The sequence below is a fragment of the Panthera leo genome, chromosome B2 (assembly GCF_018350215.1).
Source record: "Panthera leo isolate Ple1 chromosome B2, P.leo_Ple1_pat1.1, whole genome shotgun sequence".
NCBI classification, from domain to species: domain Eukaryota; kingdom Metazoa; phylum Chordata; class Mammalia; order Carnivora; family Felidae; genus Panthera; species Panthera leo.
Genome location: NC_056683.1, coordinates 50,695,135 through 50,707,183, shown reverse-complemented (window position 1 = coordinate 50,707,183; position 12,049 = coordinate 50,695,135). Strand labels below are relative to the sequence as shown.

The following is a 12,049-nucleotide window of genomic DNA, read 5'->3' as shown; positions in this document are numbered from 1 at the left end:
AGGTGTTTTATCTGACTACCAAGCTACAGAGTCATTACCATACCTGGCTGCCCTCACCTGTTTTTTTTATAAGTGTGAGGGCTTTTCTCACCTCACAAAGAATATAGAGGGTTGTTCATTAATTCAAATGATCAAATTTCTTCTCCAACACCAAGTTTATCTCTTTGGATTAGAGAAAACGAGTTTCCACACGTTTCCTTTGCTTAAAGAGGGGCGAATCTCACTCTCCCGGCCCCCGGTGAGCTCCTCCCCTTCGACTCCGCCCCAACCACGCCTGCGCACGCCTCCTCCTCAGCCTCCTCAGTGTTTCTTTGGGCGCTTGGCCACGCTTCCTCTTCTGCACCGCCTTCTTTCCCCGCCCCTCGCCCGTAGTCTATAAAATCCGGAGCTACGGATCGCGCCTCGGAGCGGCGAGCGAGCAGATAGGAAGACTGGGCATGCTCGGTGGCGGCGCAGGTCTTGGTCACAAGTAGGAAGAAGCCAGTGCACGACACTGGCAAAGAGAAGCGGGAGCCGCTGCCGCACCGCGGCGGTGGGGTCTGTCGCCACCGCCTGGGAGCAGGAGCGGGGCGGGAGCCGGAGCGGGCGAGGCCGCCTGGCCGAGAGCCGCCCAGCCTGCCCTCCTGCCCTCTGCCTCTGTGCCCGTGCGGTGCGCCGGACCCCTGAGTCGGTCACCTGGGGGGCAAGGACCCGCGCGGGGGAGCGGGAGAGGAGCGGACCCTCCCTCTCTCCGCCGGCTGCGGCACGAGGGCGCCCCCGCGGGGCGGAGCAGCTGCTGCCTCCGGCGTCTTGTGCGGGCAGCTGAGTGTCCGTCTCGCGCCCAGCGCCCCGAGCGAGCGGCAGCCGTCAGCCCCGAGAAGGAGGAGGGGGCAGCCATGGGGCTGCTGTCCCAGGGCTCGCCGCTGAGCTGGGAGGAGACCAAGCGCCACGCCGACCACGTGCGGCGGCACGGGATCCTCCAGTTCCTGCACATCTACCACGCCGTCAAGGACCGGCACAAGGACGTGCTCAAGTGGGGCGACGAGGTGAGCGCCCACGGCCTCCGCCCCCGCCTGGCTCCCCTGTCAGGCCACCCCGCGCCTCCTTTGTTCTGCGAGGCGCGCCCCGCGGCCCCACGGTGGTCCGTGTCATCCGGTGTGCCTCTAGGGTCCTCGGACGAGCTGTCCCTGCCCTCGCCTGGCGCGCGTCCGGGGTGTGGGGCCCTGCCTGAGCCTTCTCACCAGACTTCTCCATCCCATTCATTCATTCTTAACGGGTTTCCCCATTTATTCAAAAAAACGGGGTAGGCGCTGGGAGGGCGCGAGCTTGAGCAGGTGTGACATTTGGTGCTTCTAGGAGTTCTCAGTCTGATACATGTGCCGGCCGCGTTTCGAGATCTACCGTCCCGTGTAAAAATGGGCTTTTGTGCTCAGTGAGAGAGGCACAAAGTTGTCCTAGAAGGCCCATTGCTGCTAGGAGTCAGGTTTTAAGGATGTTCGCTTCTGCCCCATCTCATGCAGATTACGTTTTAAACCTCCCAACTTCTCATCAGTCACCTCGCACCTTCTTCACCCTCCTCCCTCTTCTGCTGCACCACCTCTGTAGAAATTAAGACTCGGTTTTCCTAAAGGGAAGGAAACTTCCTTGTCCTGTTTAATTCTAAATGGGAATTCTTGAAGCTTCACAGTTGGGATTTGTTAGTGGTTTTCCGTGGCCTGGATCCAATGTCTAAACTTTACAAATCAGTGCTTCAACATGTGTTCTGCCTAGAGGTGAAATGTTTTTGTATTCTCAGTATGTTGAACCATCGTTTATGGGAAAGATCTGGAAAGCATTGCCCCTTTGGATTTAGTTTTTTTCCTGCCAAAGCGTTTTGCGCTCTCCCTTCCGTTTTTGAAAGTCGCATGTAGATACAATTCAAATAATTAAATGCTTTTTTTGAAAAGTGCGTCTGTTTTTACCATCTGTCTTCCATGGCTTGCTTAGGTGTAAGCTTATCTTTAGTCCATGTTATTACTCTTGACCTAAGCGTCAAGGTGCTGGTACGCCAATGCAGAATATCTGTGTCTCCTTGCAAAACTAGTTTGTCTGTTCCTAAGATTGGAAGATAATTCTGCTTTTTTACAGTTGAAGGAATTGTGCTGTTTTAAGTTAGAAACGTATAATGATCAGTCATTCACATATCTACTAGAAGGGGTTTGTCATACTTGGGACAGAAAAGGAGTGTACAGGATTGTGTTTACTGGTAATTCTTCAGTTTTATTCTGAAGTTCTTTGTTTCTTCACAGCATCTGATATTATACATGTTCATTTGTATATTGTGGGCATTTTACAATCTATCCTCTACTCTCCAGCCCCCTTGAAAATTCTGCTTCAGTCATGTCTGGGCAGAGTATAGGGTTTTTAGGAAGAGTAAAATTCCTACCCTCAAGTTTTGACAGTCAAGTTAGAAATAGGCAGCCTGATGTAAGGAGAAGAAGTGAGATTGTGAAGACTGCTCAGATGGTTAAGGGGGGGGGGACCCCACTCTTCTCCTGAAATGGCGCTTAAGTGAAACCTTAGTTCCCTGAAGTTGGTTCTCTCTTAGATCCTTGACCTGTGGTATTGCAGGCATGAATTCTCCATTGTGGTATCTCTGTTTGGGCAGATAGAGAGGGTGATGTTTTGAACGGGGGCGGGGAGGAGTCTCATGCCTAAACATTTGCTGGTGCTTCCTTCTAGTATCATGTCAAAGTACTCATTTACGTTACAGAACATTACTACTTAAAAAAAAATTTTTTTTTTTTAATGTTTATTTTTGAGAGCGAGCACGACAGAGTTCCAGCTGGGGAGTGACTGAGAGAGAGGGAGACACACAGTCTGAAGCAGGCTCTAGGCTCCAGGCTCTGAGCTGTCAGCACAGAGCCTGATGCAGGGCTTGAACTCAGGAACTGTGAGATCACGACCTGAGCCAAAGTCGGACGCTTAACTGACTGACCACCCAGGCGCCCCAGAACGTTACTATTACATGCAGGTCATGATCCATTAGTGGGTTGAGAAATAAATTTGGATTTCCCTAGATTTGTTTTCTTCTCTTCAGAACTTAAAAAAAAGAAAAAAATAGAATAAGATGAAGAGTACCAATTACCACAAACAGTATTCGGTCAAACTTTTGGGTTATTTGAGAGCATGTTGAGCAGGTATGTATTGAGTCACATGTAAATTATTTCTTAGTATGGTGGCCACTTAAGGAGTTTGAAAACCATACTGTCCTATTTATCACAGGAGGCTTCCTTGATGAGACGAGCCTTTGAAAAGAGCAGGAGAGCAGTCATCCACTCCAGTGTTAGCAGTTTTCCTTGCTCAGAGGGACTCACAGACCACATCCACCAAGTGAAGTCTGCAGTCAGGGTCAGACAGCAAGCAAGCCTGTTTGTATGCAGAAGCCTTGGGAATTAACAGAAACAGGCTGGGCAGATAAAAGTAGAGAAGGGTGTGGTGGGTGGTATGGCCCTGGAGATGAAGGATGGCCTTGCCAGACAGAAAATGGTGTTTGAGATGTGATATTTGGACTGTGTTGGTGTGATACCAAATTACTGCTCTTATTGGGAAATTTTGGTGTTGTACTCATAAGTCCTCTTCTCCACCCCACCCCCTCCAAAAAAAAAAAAAAGGCCTTCAAACCGTGGTTAGAAGGAGACCCTGCCGCTTTTGGAAATGCTCAGCCCTAGTTACTAGGACAGTATTTACACCTGACAGTGTTTATCAGAAGGAACCCTGGAGTTGTAGTTTCCTTATGTTGTAGTCCAAGGCCTGCCAAACTGCCTGTGTGATGGTGAGCCTCAGTTTCCTCTTTTGGAAAATGACAGGGTTGGAATCTCCCTTCTAACTTTTATAGTTTGAGTATAATTTGAATAAGATTTTTAAAAAGCAACGTACATAATTTCAAACCAGAATGTTATTCTTTGAAATTCACCTGGAGATAGATAATCTTCAGGCTGTTGAGGAAAGGAGAAGGCTGCCACCAGCCGCTGGGATAAAAATGGGTCGTACTGTAAAGGTGTGTGTATGCTGGCTTTTTGGAACTCCAAAGTATTCTCCTGTGACAACGTTATGCATGAGTAGATTCCCAGATCAGCTTACAGATGTATGTTTCACCTTTGGTTTAACTGGTCCTAACCCTAGCCACCATTTATTCTGTTTCTGTAGGAGATAGACGTTCTAACTCCTGGGTACCAGGAAAACACTTCATTTTGCCCCAGGATGGGGGCTTTGGGGGAGAGGTAAGATGGATGTTCCTGGGTGCTCTCCTGCCTGCTAAGCATTCTATGTATGCAAAAAAGAAAGCCCTTCCCTTTTCACAGCTGACACAACTTTTCAGGTACAGTTTTTGTTTATAACCAGAGTGTACTCATTAAAAGACCAACTTAGGAAATGTATGCTGCCAACGTGGCACTAAATACAACTTTTGATTTTTTCCTAATCACTCTCGTGTTAGTTACCTTCCTGGCCTTTCTGCTACTTAATAATGGCAGAGGCATTATCAGAGTTGAAATCTGTCTGACTCCAGGTCCATTTCTTAAACACCTTATACCAGGTTTTGGATTATTTACGATGTATGAGATTTCATCAAATCTCCTTTTACACAGTTCACACTACAGGTTGTAAAGGTGTCAGGAAACAACATTTGAAAGCAAACGTTTAATTTTTCTAATTTTTTTTAACCCAGTGTTGTGGCTGTCAAAGTTAAGAAGGTAATTGTCCTGTAGTACGCAGAAAAGTGCATGTGATCTTAGGAAAATATAATATGCCTTTAATACTTGAGTGTGTTCTTTGCATAAAGCCAGTAAAACTGGGGTGGGGTATATTCAGTGCTGATAGGTCTTTGAACTACAAATTTGCTTGTGTAGGGTAAGAATGCTTAAATGACTATTTAGAAAATGCATAGCTTGCTGATTAATAAGCTTATGATCCTGTAGGAAAAGTAACATAACCCTGAGCTATAAATCTAGAATGAATAAAAGCAGCCATTTGAGTGTAAATGAATGTGAAGCTTGGACAAATTGCTTAATCTCAACCTCAGTTTTATTATCTATAAAACAGGGATGATAATACCTCATAGGGTTATTAAGATTAAATAGGATAATGTTGATGAAATGGTGTACAAGGAAGTGCCTAACTTACTAAACAAAGACTCATAAAATGGTAACTTAAAATGTTTACTTGGAAGAATTTTTTTTTTTTTTTTAAATGTTTGAATGAGAGTATGTGAGCAAGAGCGTGAGTGGCAGAGGGGCAGAGAGAGGGAGAGAGAAGAGAGAATTGGAGGCAGGCTCCATGCTGTCAGTGCAGAGTGACACAACAGTGAGATCATGACCTGAGGGGAGATCAAGAGCCAGTCACTTAACCAACTGAGCTACCCAGGTGCCCCTACTTGGAAGTTTTAAAATATCTGCTATATCTCATCTAAATACTCATGGTCAAACTGATTCTCAGCTATAGAGAACAAACTGAGGGTTACTGGAGGGGAGGTGGACAGGGGGTGGATCAATAGGTGATGGCTATTAGGGCAATTGTGATGAGCACTGGGTATTGTATGTAAGTGATGAATCCCTAAATTCTACAACTAAAACTAATATTACACTGTATGGTAACTAGCTGGAATTTAAATACAAACTTGAAGAAAAAAAATAGCCATAGTCATTGGGGAATGAGGTAATCCCTGTATGTAGGGTTTATTTTTAAACTAACAAACTTATATTTGTTTATTCAGATATATATTTCATTAGCTTATTATTTTTGATGGTATTGATGGTAATTCTAGTATTTCTAAATTGCTTTTAACAATCTAAATTGTCTTAAAAATACATTACTAGACACTGACTTACTAGAATTAGATATTGAGCACAACTATTTCTTGATAGTCATTGTCAAGATTCAGGTTTCTTACATAGGTCATTGAGTGTTTTGTGACCTATAAAGCCAAGTTGTTTTATCTTTCTGCTGTCACTGTGTACATTGTTTTACAGCATTCATTCATATGTCTAAAGCACAGTGGTGAAATCAAGGAAAAAATGAATTTGTGCTTCTGAACATTTTATATACTCCAGGCATCTGAATGTGTTGTTAAATTTAGAAAACTGTATTTGGGGCATTACGGGTGCTGCTGGTATTGGATGGGAGCGTATTCTAATAAGCTTGCTAATCTTTGTTCGTTCATGATTGAACCAAGTTAGGTGGGTTTTTAAAAACATTTCAACACCTTTATTTAGATGTAACTGATATACATCAAACTGCACATATTTAAAATGTACAGTTTGATAAATTTTGATATAGGTATACACCTGCGAAACTATCACTACAATCACAATAACATCCATCATTCTAAAAATGTTCTTGTGCCCCTTTGTAATACCCCCCTTTCCTCCCCACTTAACAGGCAACCAATGATCTCCTTTCTGTCACCATAGTAGAATTTGCATTTCCTAAGAGTTTTATATCTAGGAAACCCTATAGCATGTACGTTTTTGGTCTGGCTTTTTAAGCTGCATATACATTTTGAGGTTCATTCCTTTTGCTGCATGTATAAGTAGTTCATCCCTTTCATTGCTGAGTAGTATTCCATCGCATGGATATACTATGATTTGTTTATCCACTGTTTGGATTGTATCCAATTTTTAGCTTTTACAAACAAAATTTATATGAACATTATGTCTTTGTACTTAATGCTTTTATCTACCTTGATTATTCCCTAGGAGTGATGTGTTTAACTTTTTAAGGAAACTATAAAACTTTAAAAACATTTTCTTTTTAATGTTTATTTTTGAGAGAAAGAGAAAGACTGTGAACAGGGAGGGGCAGAGAGAGAGAGGGAGACACAGAACCTGAAACCGGCTCCAGGGTCTGAGCTGCACAGAAACCGATGAGGGACTCGAACTGATGAACCGCGAGATCATGATCTGAGCCGAAGTTGGACGCTTAATCGACTGAGCCACTGAGGTGCCCCCTGAGTTGTTCTCTTGTTACCGAATTTGAGAATTCTTTATATATTTTGGATGTAATTCTTCCCAGATAATAGACATTCCCAGTCTGTTTTCATTGTCTCAAATGATGTCTTTTGAAGAACAGAGAAGTTGTTCATTGTAATGAAGTCCAGTTTGTCCACTTGTTCTTTTATACTTTTGGTGTGGTATCTAAGAAATCTTTCCTTAATCCAAGATCACAAAAGTTTGCTCCCTTATTTTCTTCTAGAAGTTTTATAATCTTAGGCTTTACATTTAGGTTTACAACCCATTTTGAATTACTTTTGTCTGTGGTATAAGGTATGGATTGTTGCTTTTGGTTGCCCCAGCACAATTTGTTGAAAAGACTATCCTTTCTCCACTGCCAGAGGTACATGGCCTTTGTGGCTTGTCTAATACCAGTTGTCTGTGTGTGTGGTTTTATTTCTGGATTCTTTGTATTTGATCTGTATGTCTATCTTTATGCCTGTACTACACTCTTTTTATTGCTGTAGCTTTATAATACATTGTGAGATAAGGCAGTGTTAGCTCTCCAGCTTTGTTCTTTTCCAGCAAAGTTTGGTTTGACTCTTCTGAGCCCTTTGAACTTCTACATGAATTTTAGAACCAGTTTGGCAATTTCTACCAAAAACAAACAAACCCTCCTGGGGTTTTGACTGCAATTGGATTGAATCCATAGATCAGTTTGGGAAGAATTGACATTTTAACCATAATGAGTCTTCTGACCCAAGAACAAGTACAGCTTTAATTTTTCTCATCAATGTTTTATAGTTTTTGGTTTTTTTTTAAGTTTATTTAGGGGGGGAGTGGAGAGAAAGAGGAGTGGGGGAGGGGCAGACAGAGCAGGAGAGAGAATCCCAAGTAGGCTCCCGCACTGTCCCTGCAGAGCTTGATCTCAGGACCTGAGCCAAAATCAAGAGTTGAAGGCTTAACCTGAGCCACCCAGGTGCCCCAGTATTTCGTCATTCTTAATGTACAAGTCTTGCATATCTTTTGTTAGGTTTATCATGGTTTCATATTTTTTTCCTATTGTAAATGCTATTAAGTTTCAATTTCTGATTATTGATTGCTAATATATTGAAATAAAATTGGTTTTTGCATATTTATCTTATATTCTAACCTCATTTTTGAACATGTGGGATACAGTTGTAATTAATAACTGTTTTAGTGTCTTTGCTAATACTTTCATCTTTGCTATTTAAGGTTAAGTTCAGTTTTAATTCTTTTAATTCTGAATATGCTTCACTGCTTCTTTGCATGCCTGGTAATCTTTTATTGGATTCTTTACCTTGTTGGGTGCTTGTTACTTGGGTTTTCCTGAGTATTCTTAAGCTTTGTTCTTGAATATAGTTAATTTGGAGATAGGTTAATCCTTTGAGGTCCTGATTTTGTAATTAGGCAGATCCAGAGAAGTCTCTAGTTTAGGGCTAATTCTTCTACTGAGGCAAGACCTTTATGAGCATTTTCCCCAGTGCCCCTGAATTAGAAGTTGTTCCTTTCTGACTTGTGGGAATACAATTCTGCCCTAGCTTTGGGTACTTGCCTCATGTATGGATTGACTTACTACTGAATTCCTAAGGAGGAGCCCTCTGCTGATCCTCTGGGTTTATCTGTGCACCTCTCTTTGGCACTTTGTGTCTTTGGCACCAGTGTCTTGAAAAAGCTGCTCTTTCATATACTCTGGTTTTGGTTGTTTCAGGAGGGAAGGTAAAATTGGTTGCTTTTACTCCATCTTGAGCAGAGATCTTTTTCTCTTTATCTTTTTAAAGTCAAGATTTTCTTTGCTTTTATGCTGTCATGTTCATCATTTTGCATCACTGTTGTCATCCTACAACTGGGTATTTGTTGAAAATACAGTCATTTTAAAAGTTTGCATACGTTTTATGAACGAACTTTAATTTGAAGATGCAAGTCTAAGCCTTGAATCTTCCTCCAAATAACTGTGTGATATTAGGTATAGAACTTAAGTTCTTTAGACCACAAATTTCTCATCTGTAAGACTAATAAAAAAAAGTCATATCATTTGGTTTTGAATCTCATGTTGACCTATATGTGTGTGTGTGTGTGTGTATAGTTTCTAATTGTGTCTTTTAACAATTTGTTTCAGAATACTTTAAATTCCATACAACTTACAAAAATCAGGAAATGTGTACAAGAAATGGTAGAATTTATTTCCTTACCCTGTCACCTTTTGGGTTTTAGCATTCATCTAAGATAAAGTACTTCACTGGCTACTGACAAAGTAATCTAATTATATAGTCATAGATATTAGGTTTCTAGAAATTTGTTTTTAACGTCTTAGGTGAGCCTATTTGAGCCTCACAACTTTTTTTAATTTTAGAGTGAGTGCAAGCGAGGGAGAGTGGTGGAAAGAGATACAAAATCTTAAGCAGGCTCCATGCTCAGGGCAGAGCCTGATGCAGGGTTGGATCCCATGACCCTGAGATCGTGACCTGAGCTGAAATCAAGATCTGGATGGACACTCAACCAGCTAAGCCACCCAGGCGTCCCACAACTTTTCTATTAAAATCACGATGGTATTGCAAAAATGTTTTCCTCAGAAAAGCTGATACTTAAGTTTTATTTACTTATGGCAAAACACTAAAGGCTATATTTCCATGATGGATAATTTTTTTAATTTATTTAAATTCAAGTTAGTTAACATAGAGTGGAATAATGGTTTCAGGAGTAGAACCCAGTGATTCATCACTTATTTATAACACCCAGTGTTCATCCCAACAAGTGCCCTCCTAATGCCCATCACCCATTTAGCCCATCCCCCCCAACCACCTCCCCTCCAGCAACCCTTAGTTTGTTCTCTGTATTTAGTCTCTTATGGTTTGCCTTCCTCTGTTCTTATCTTACTTTTCCTTCCTTCCCTATGTTCATCTATTTTTGTTTCTTAAATTCCACATATGAGTGCAATCATATGATATTTGTCTTTCTCTGACTAATCTATTTGGCTTAGTATAATACAGTGTAGTTCCACATGATGGATAATTTTTTAAAAAATTTTTTAATGTTCATTTTTGAGAGAGAGCGCAAGTGGGGGAGGGACAGAGAGAGAGGGAGGGAGACACAGAATCTGAAGCAAGCTCCAAGTTATGAGTTGTCAGCACAGAACCCAATGCAGGGCTGGAACCTACGAACCGCAGTATCATGACCTGAGCTGAAGTTAGATGCTTAACCAACTAAGCCACCCAGGCGCCCCTGGATAATTTTTAAATTAAGTATTTGTTGTGTACTTCCTATATATCAAGGGCTTCCTGTGTTAGGTCATGGGGTTGAAGAGAGAAATCAAAAGCTGCTTTTGAACTCGAGTGGAAGGTGGGTGAACAAGGGGGAGGGAGGAGAGGAGGATATCTAGAGATCCTGGGGGTCTTAGGGATGGCGAGTGAACCTTTTGGTGGAACTCAAAGGGAGAAGGAGAAAGGCAAGGAAAGGGCATGTGCAAATGTGAGATTATGGAGGTGCCTGAAGTTGAGAGAGTACTGCTGTAACACAGGACCAAAGCAGAGGAAAAGGAATGGCTAGAAGTTGAGGCTAGAAAGGTGGGTTGGGTTCAATCTGTTGAAGGTCCTTGCTAGTAGGCCATGTCAGGAGACCTAATGTTGTAAGTCCAAGAATAGTACAAGGAAATGTCTTCTAGGTCCCTTTGGTCATAGTGTGACATAGGTTGGGAGGAATAACTGGAGACAAGGAGCCCACACTATGGAGGACATGTCATTGCTAGGAGACAGAAAAGAGTGTAGCCTAAGACTCAGGAGAGAAAGATTTTGTCTGTTAAAGGAGATACTTTAGAGAAGGAGTACAAGGACCTGGCATGTGAGCAGGTATGTCTCTCATCCTGGTTCCTAACTTAGATGACTAAGTGAATAAGATTCCCTGGAAGGATAGTTCCTCGGGGAACTGGTTTGGATATTCTGGTTTGGAACCCTTTAAGGGGCCTAGTACTCATTCAGTAGAAATACCAGGTAGACAGGAGAAAGCTGGAGCCACATCTGAGTTGCCCGGGGCGGGGGGAGACGCTCACCACAGGCCTAAAGATGGTGGTTAAAACCAAAGTGGAGAGCAAGATAGACCAGGGAGAGGAAACATTGGCAGCACCTCAGAACACTGATGGATACACATTAAAAAAAAAAATTTTTTTTAATGTTTATTTTTGAAAGAGACCGAGCATGAACGGGGAAGGGGCAGAGAGAGAGGGAGACACAGAATCTGAAGCAGGCTCCAGGCTCTGAGCTGTCAGCACAGAGCCCCACGTGGGGCTCCAAGTCACCGTGAGATCATGACCTGAGCTTAAGTCAGACACTTAACTGACTGAGCCACCCCAGCGCCCCATGATGGATACACATTTTAAGGGACAGGGATAAAGTGTGGGATCCTAAGAGGGAACGGTGTGAGGGGTAGTAAGACTGCTGTGTGCAGGAAGAGGGCTCGCAGGCTTTTGAGAGGTGTGGAAGGATAAGAACTGAAAGGAAGCCACTGGATTTGCTGGTTAGGCAGGAACTGGAGGCTTTGGCAACAGCCTATCTCAAACATATTGAGAACTTGGGGGGAAAAAACAAAAATTGGTTTCTGGCCAAAATAAATGGCACAAAGCCCATGGATATCTTCACAGTTCATAGGGTCCTTGAAATCTTGATTATAATTTTAGCAAGAAACAGAATTGAACTATTTCAGTTGAACTGGATGGCGTGTGAGTTTGGGTATCACTTAATACCATTGTGGCTATTAAGTTGTCTCTGGAGTAGTATATTTAGAATGATTGTAATGGAGTGAGTATATTAGAATGATGATCCTGAATCTCCACTTAAAGGTTGGTGTTCTCAGACATTGTTTAAGAAGTTGGGGAAACATGATTAAGTCTCAGACTTCTGGCCAAAAGAACTCATTTTAGATACATGTTGATAGGTATTCAGAAAACTTGGTTATCTGGATTGGTATATCCTTAGAGAGTGTATGTGGCTACAGTTGTACTTTGTTGGACACTCTTCTGAAAGTTTCCTTATGCTTAGGTTTTTTTTGTGTCTGTCATGGTCAGAATTTGAGATATGGTAGTAGTTTCC

General features: G+C 42.4%; 1 protein-coding gene across 9 annotated transcripts in view; it reads left to right on the top strand.

Annotated features, from left to right (window-relative positions):
* The window catches only part of GCLC (glutamate-cysteine ligase catalytic subunit), a 59,341-nt gene that overhangs the window by 7,959 nt on the left and 39,333 nt on the right, over positions 1-12,049 (top strand). For 6 of the 9 annotated variants that reach the window (XR_006202651.1, XR_006202650.1, XR_006202649.1 and 3 more), the window contains exon 1: positions 426-1,025. The exons of 1 other annotated variant lie outside the window; for it this stretch is intronic. Coding sequence is in view for 3 of the 8 variants with exons in the window: in XM_042939064.1 (XP_042794998.1) it covers positions 876-1,025 (150 nt within the window). In the remaining 5 variants the exon portion in view is untranslated. Of the gene's footprint in view, positions 1-425; positions 1,026-3,075; positions 3,159-4,167; positions 4,242-6,930; positions 6,958-12,049 lie in introns of those variants that run through there. 2 more of the 9 variants (XM_042939066.1, XM_042939067.1) reach the window with 2 other exon arrangements.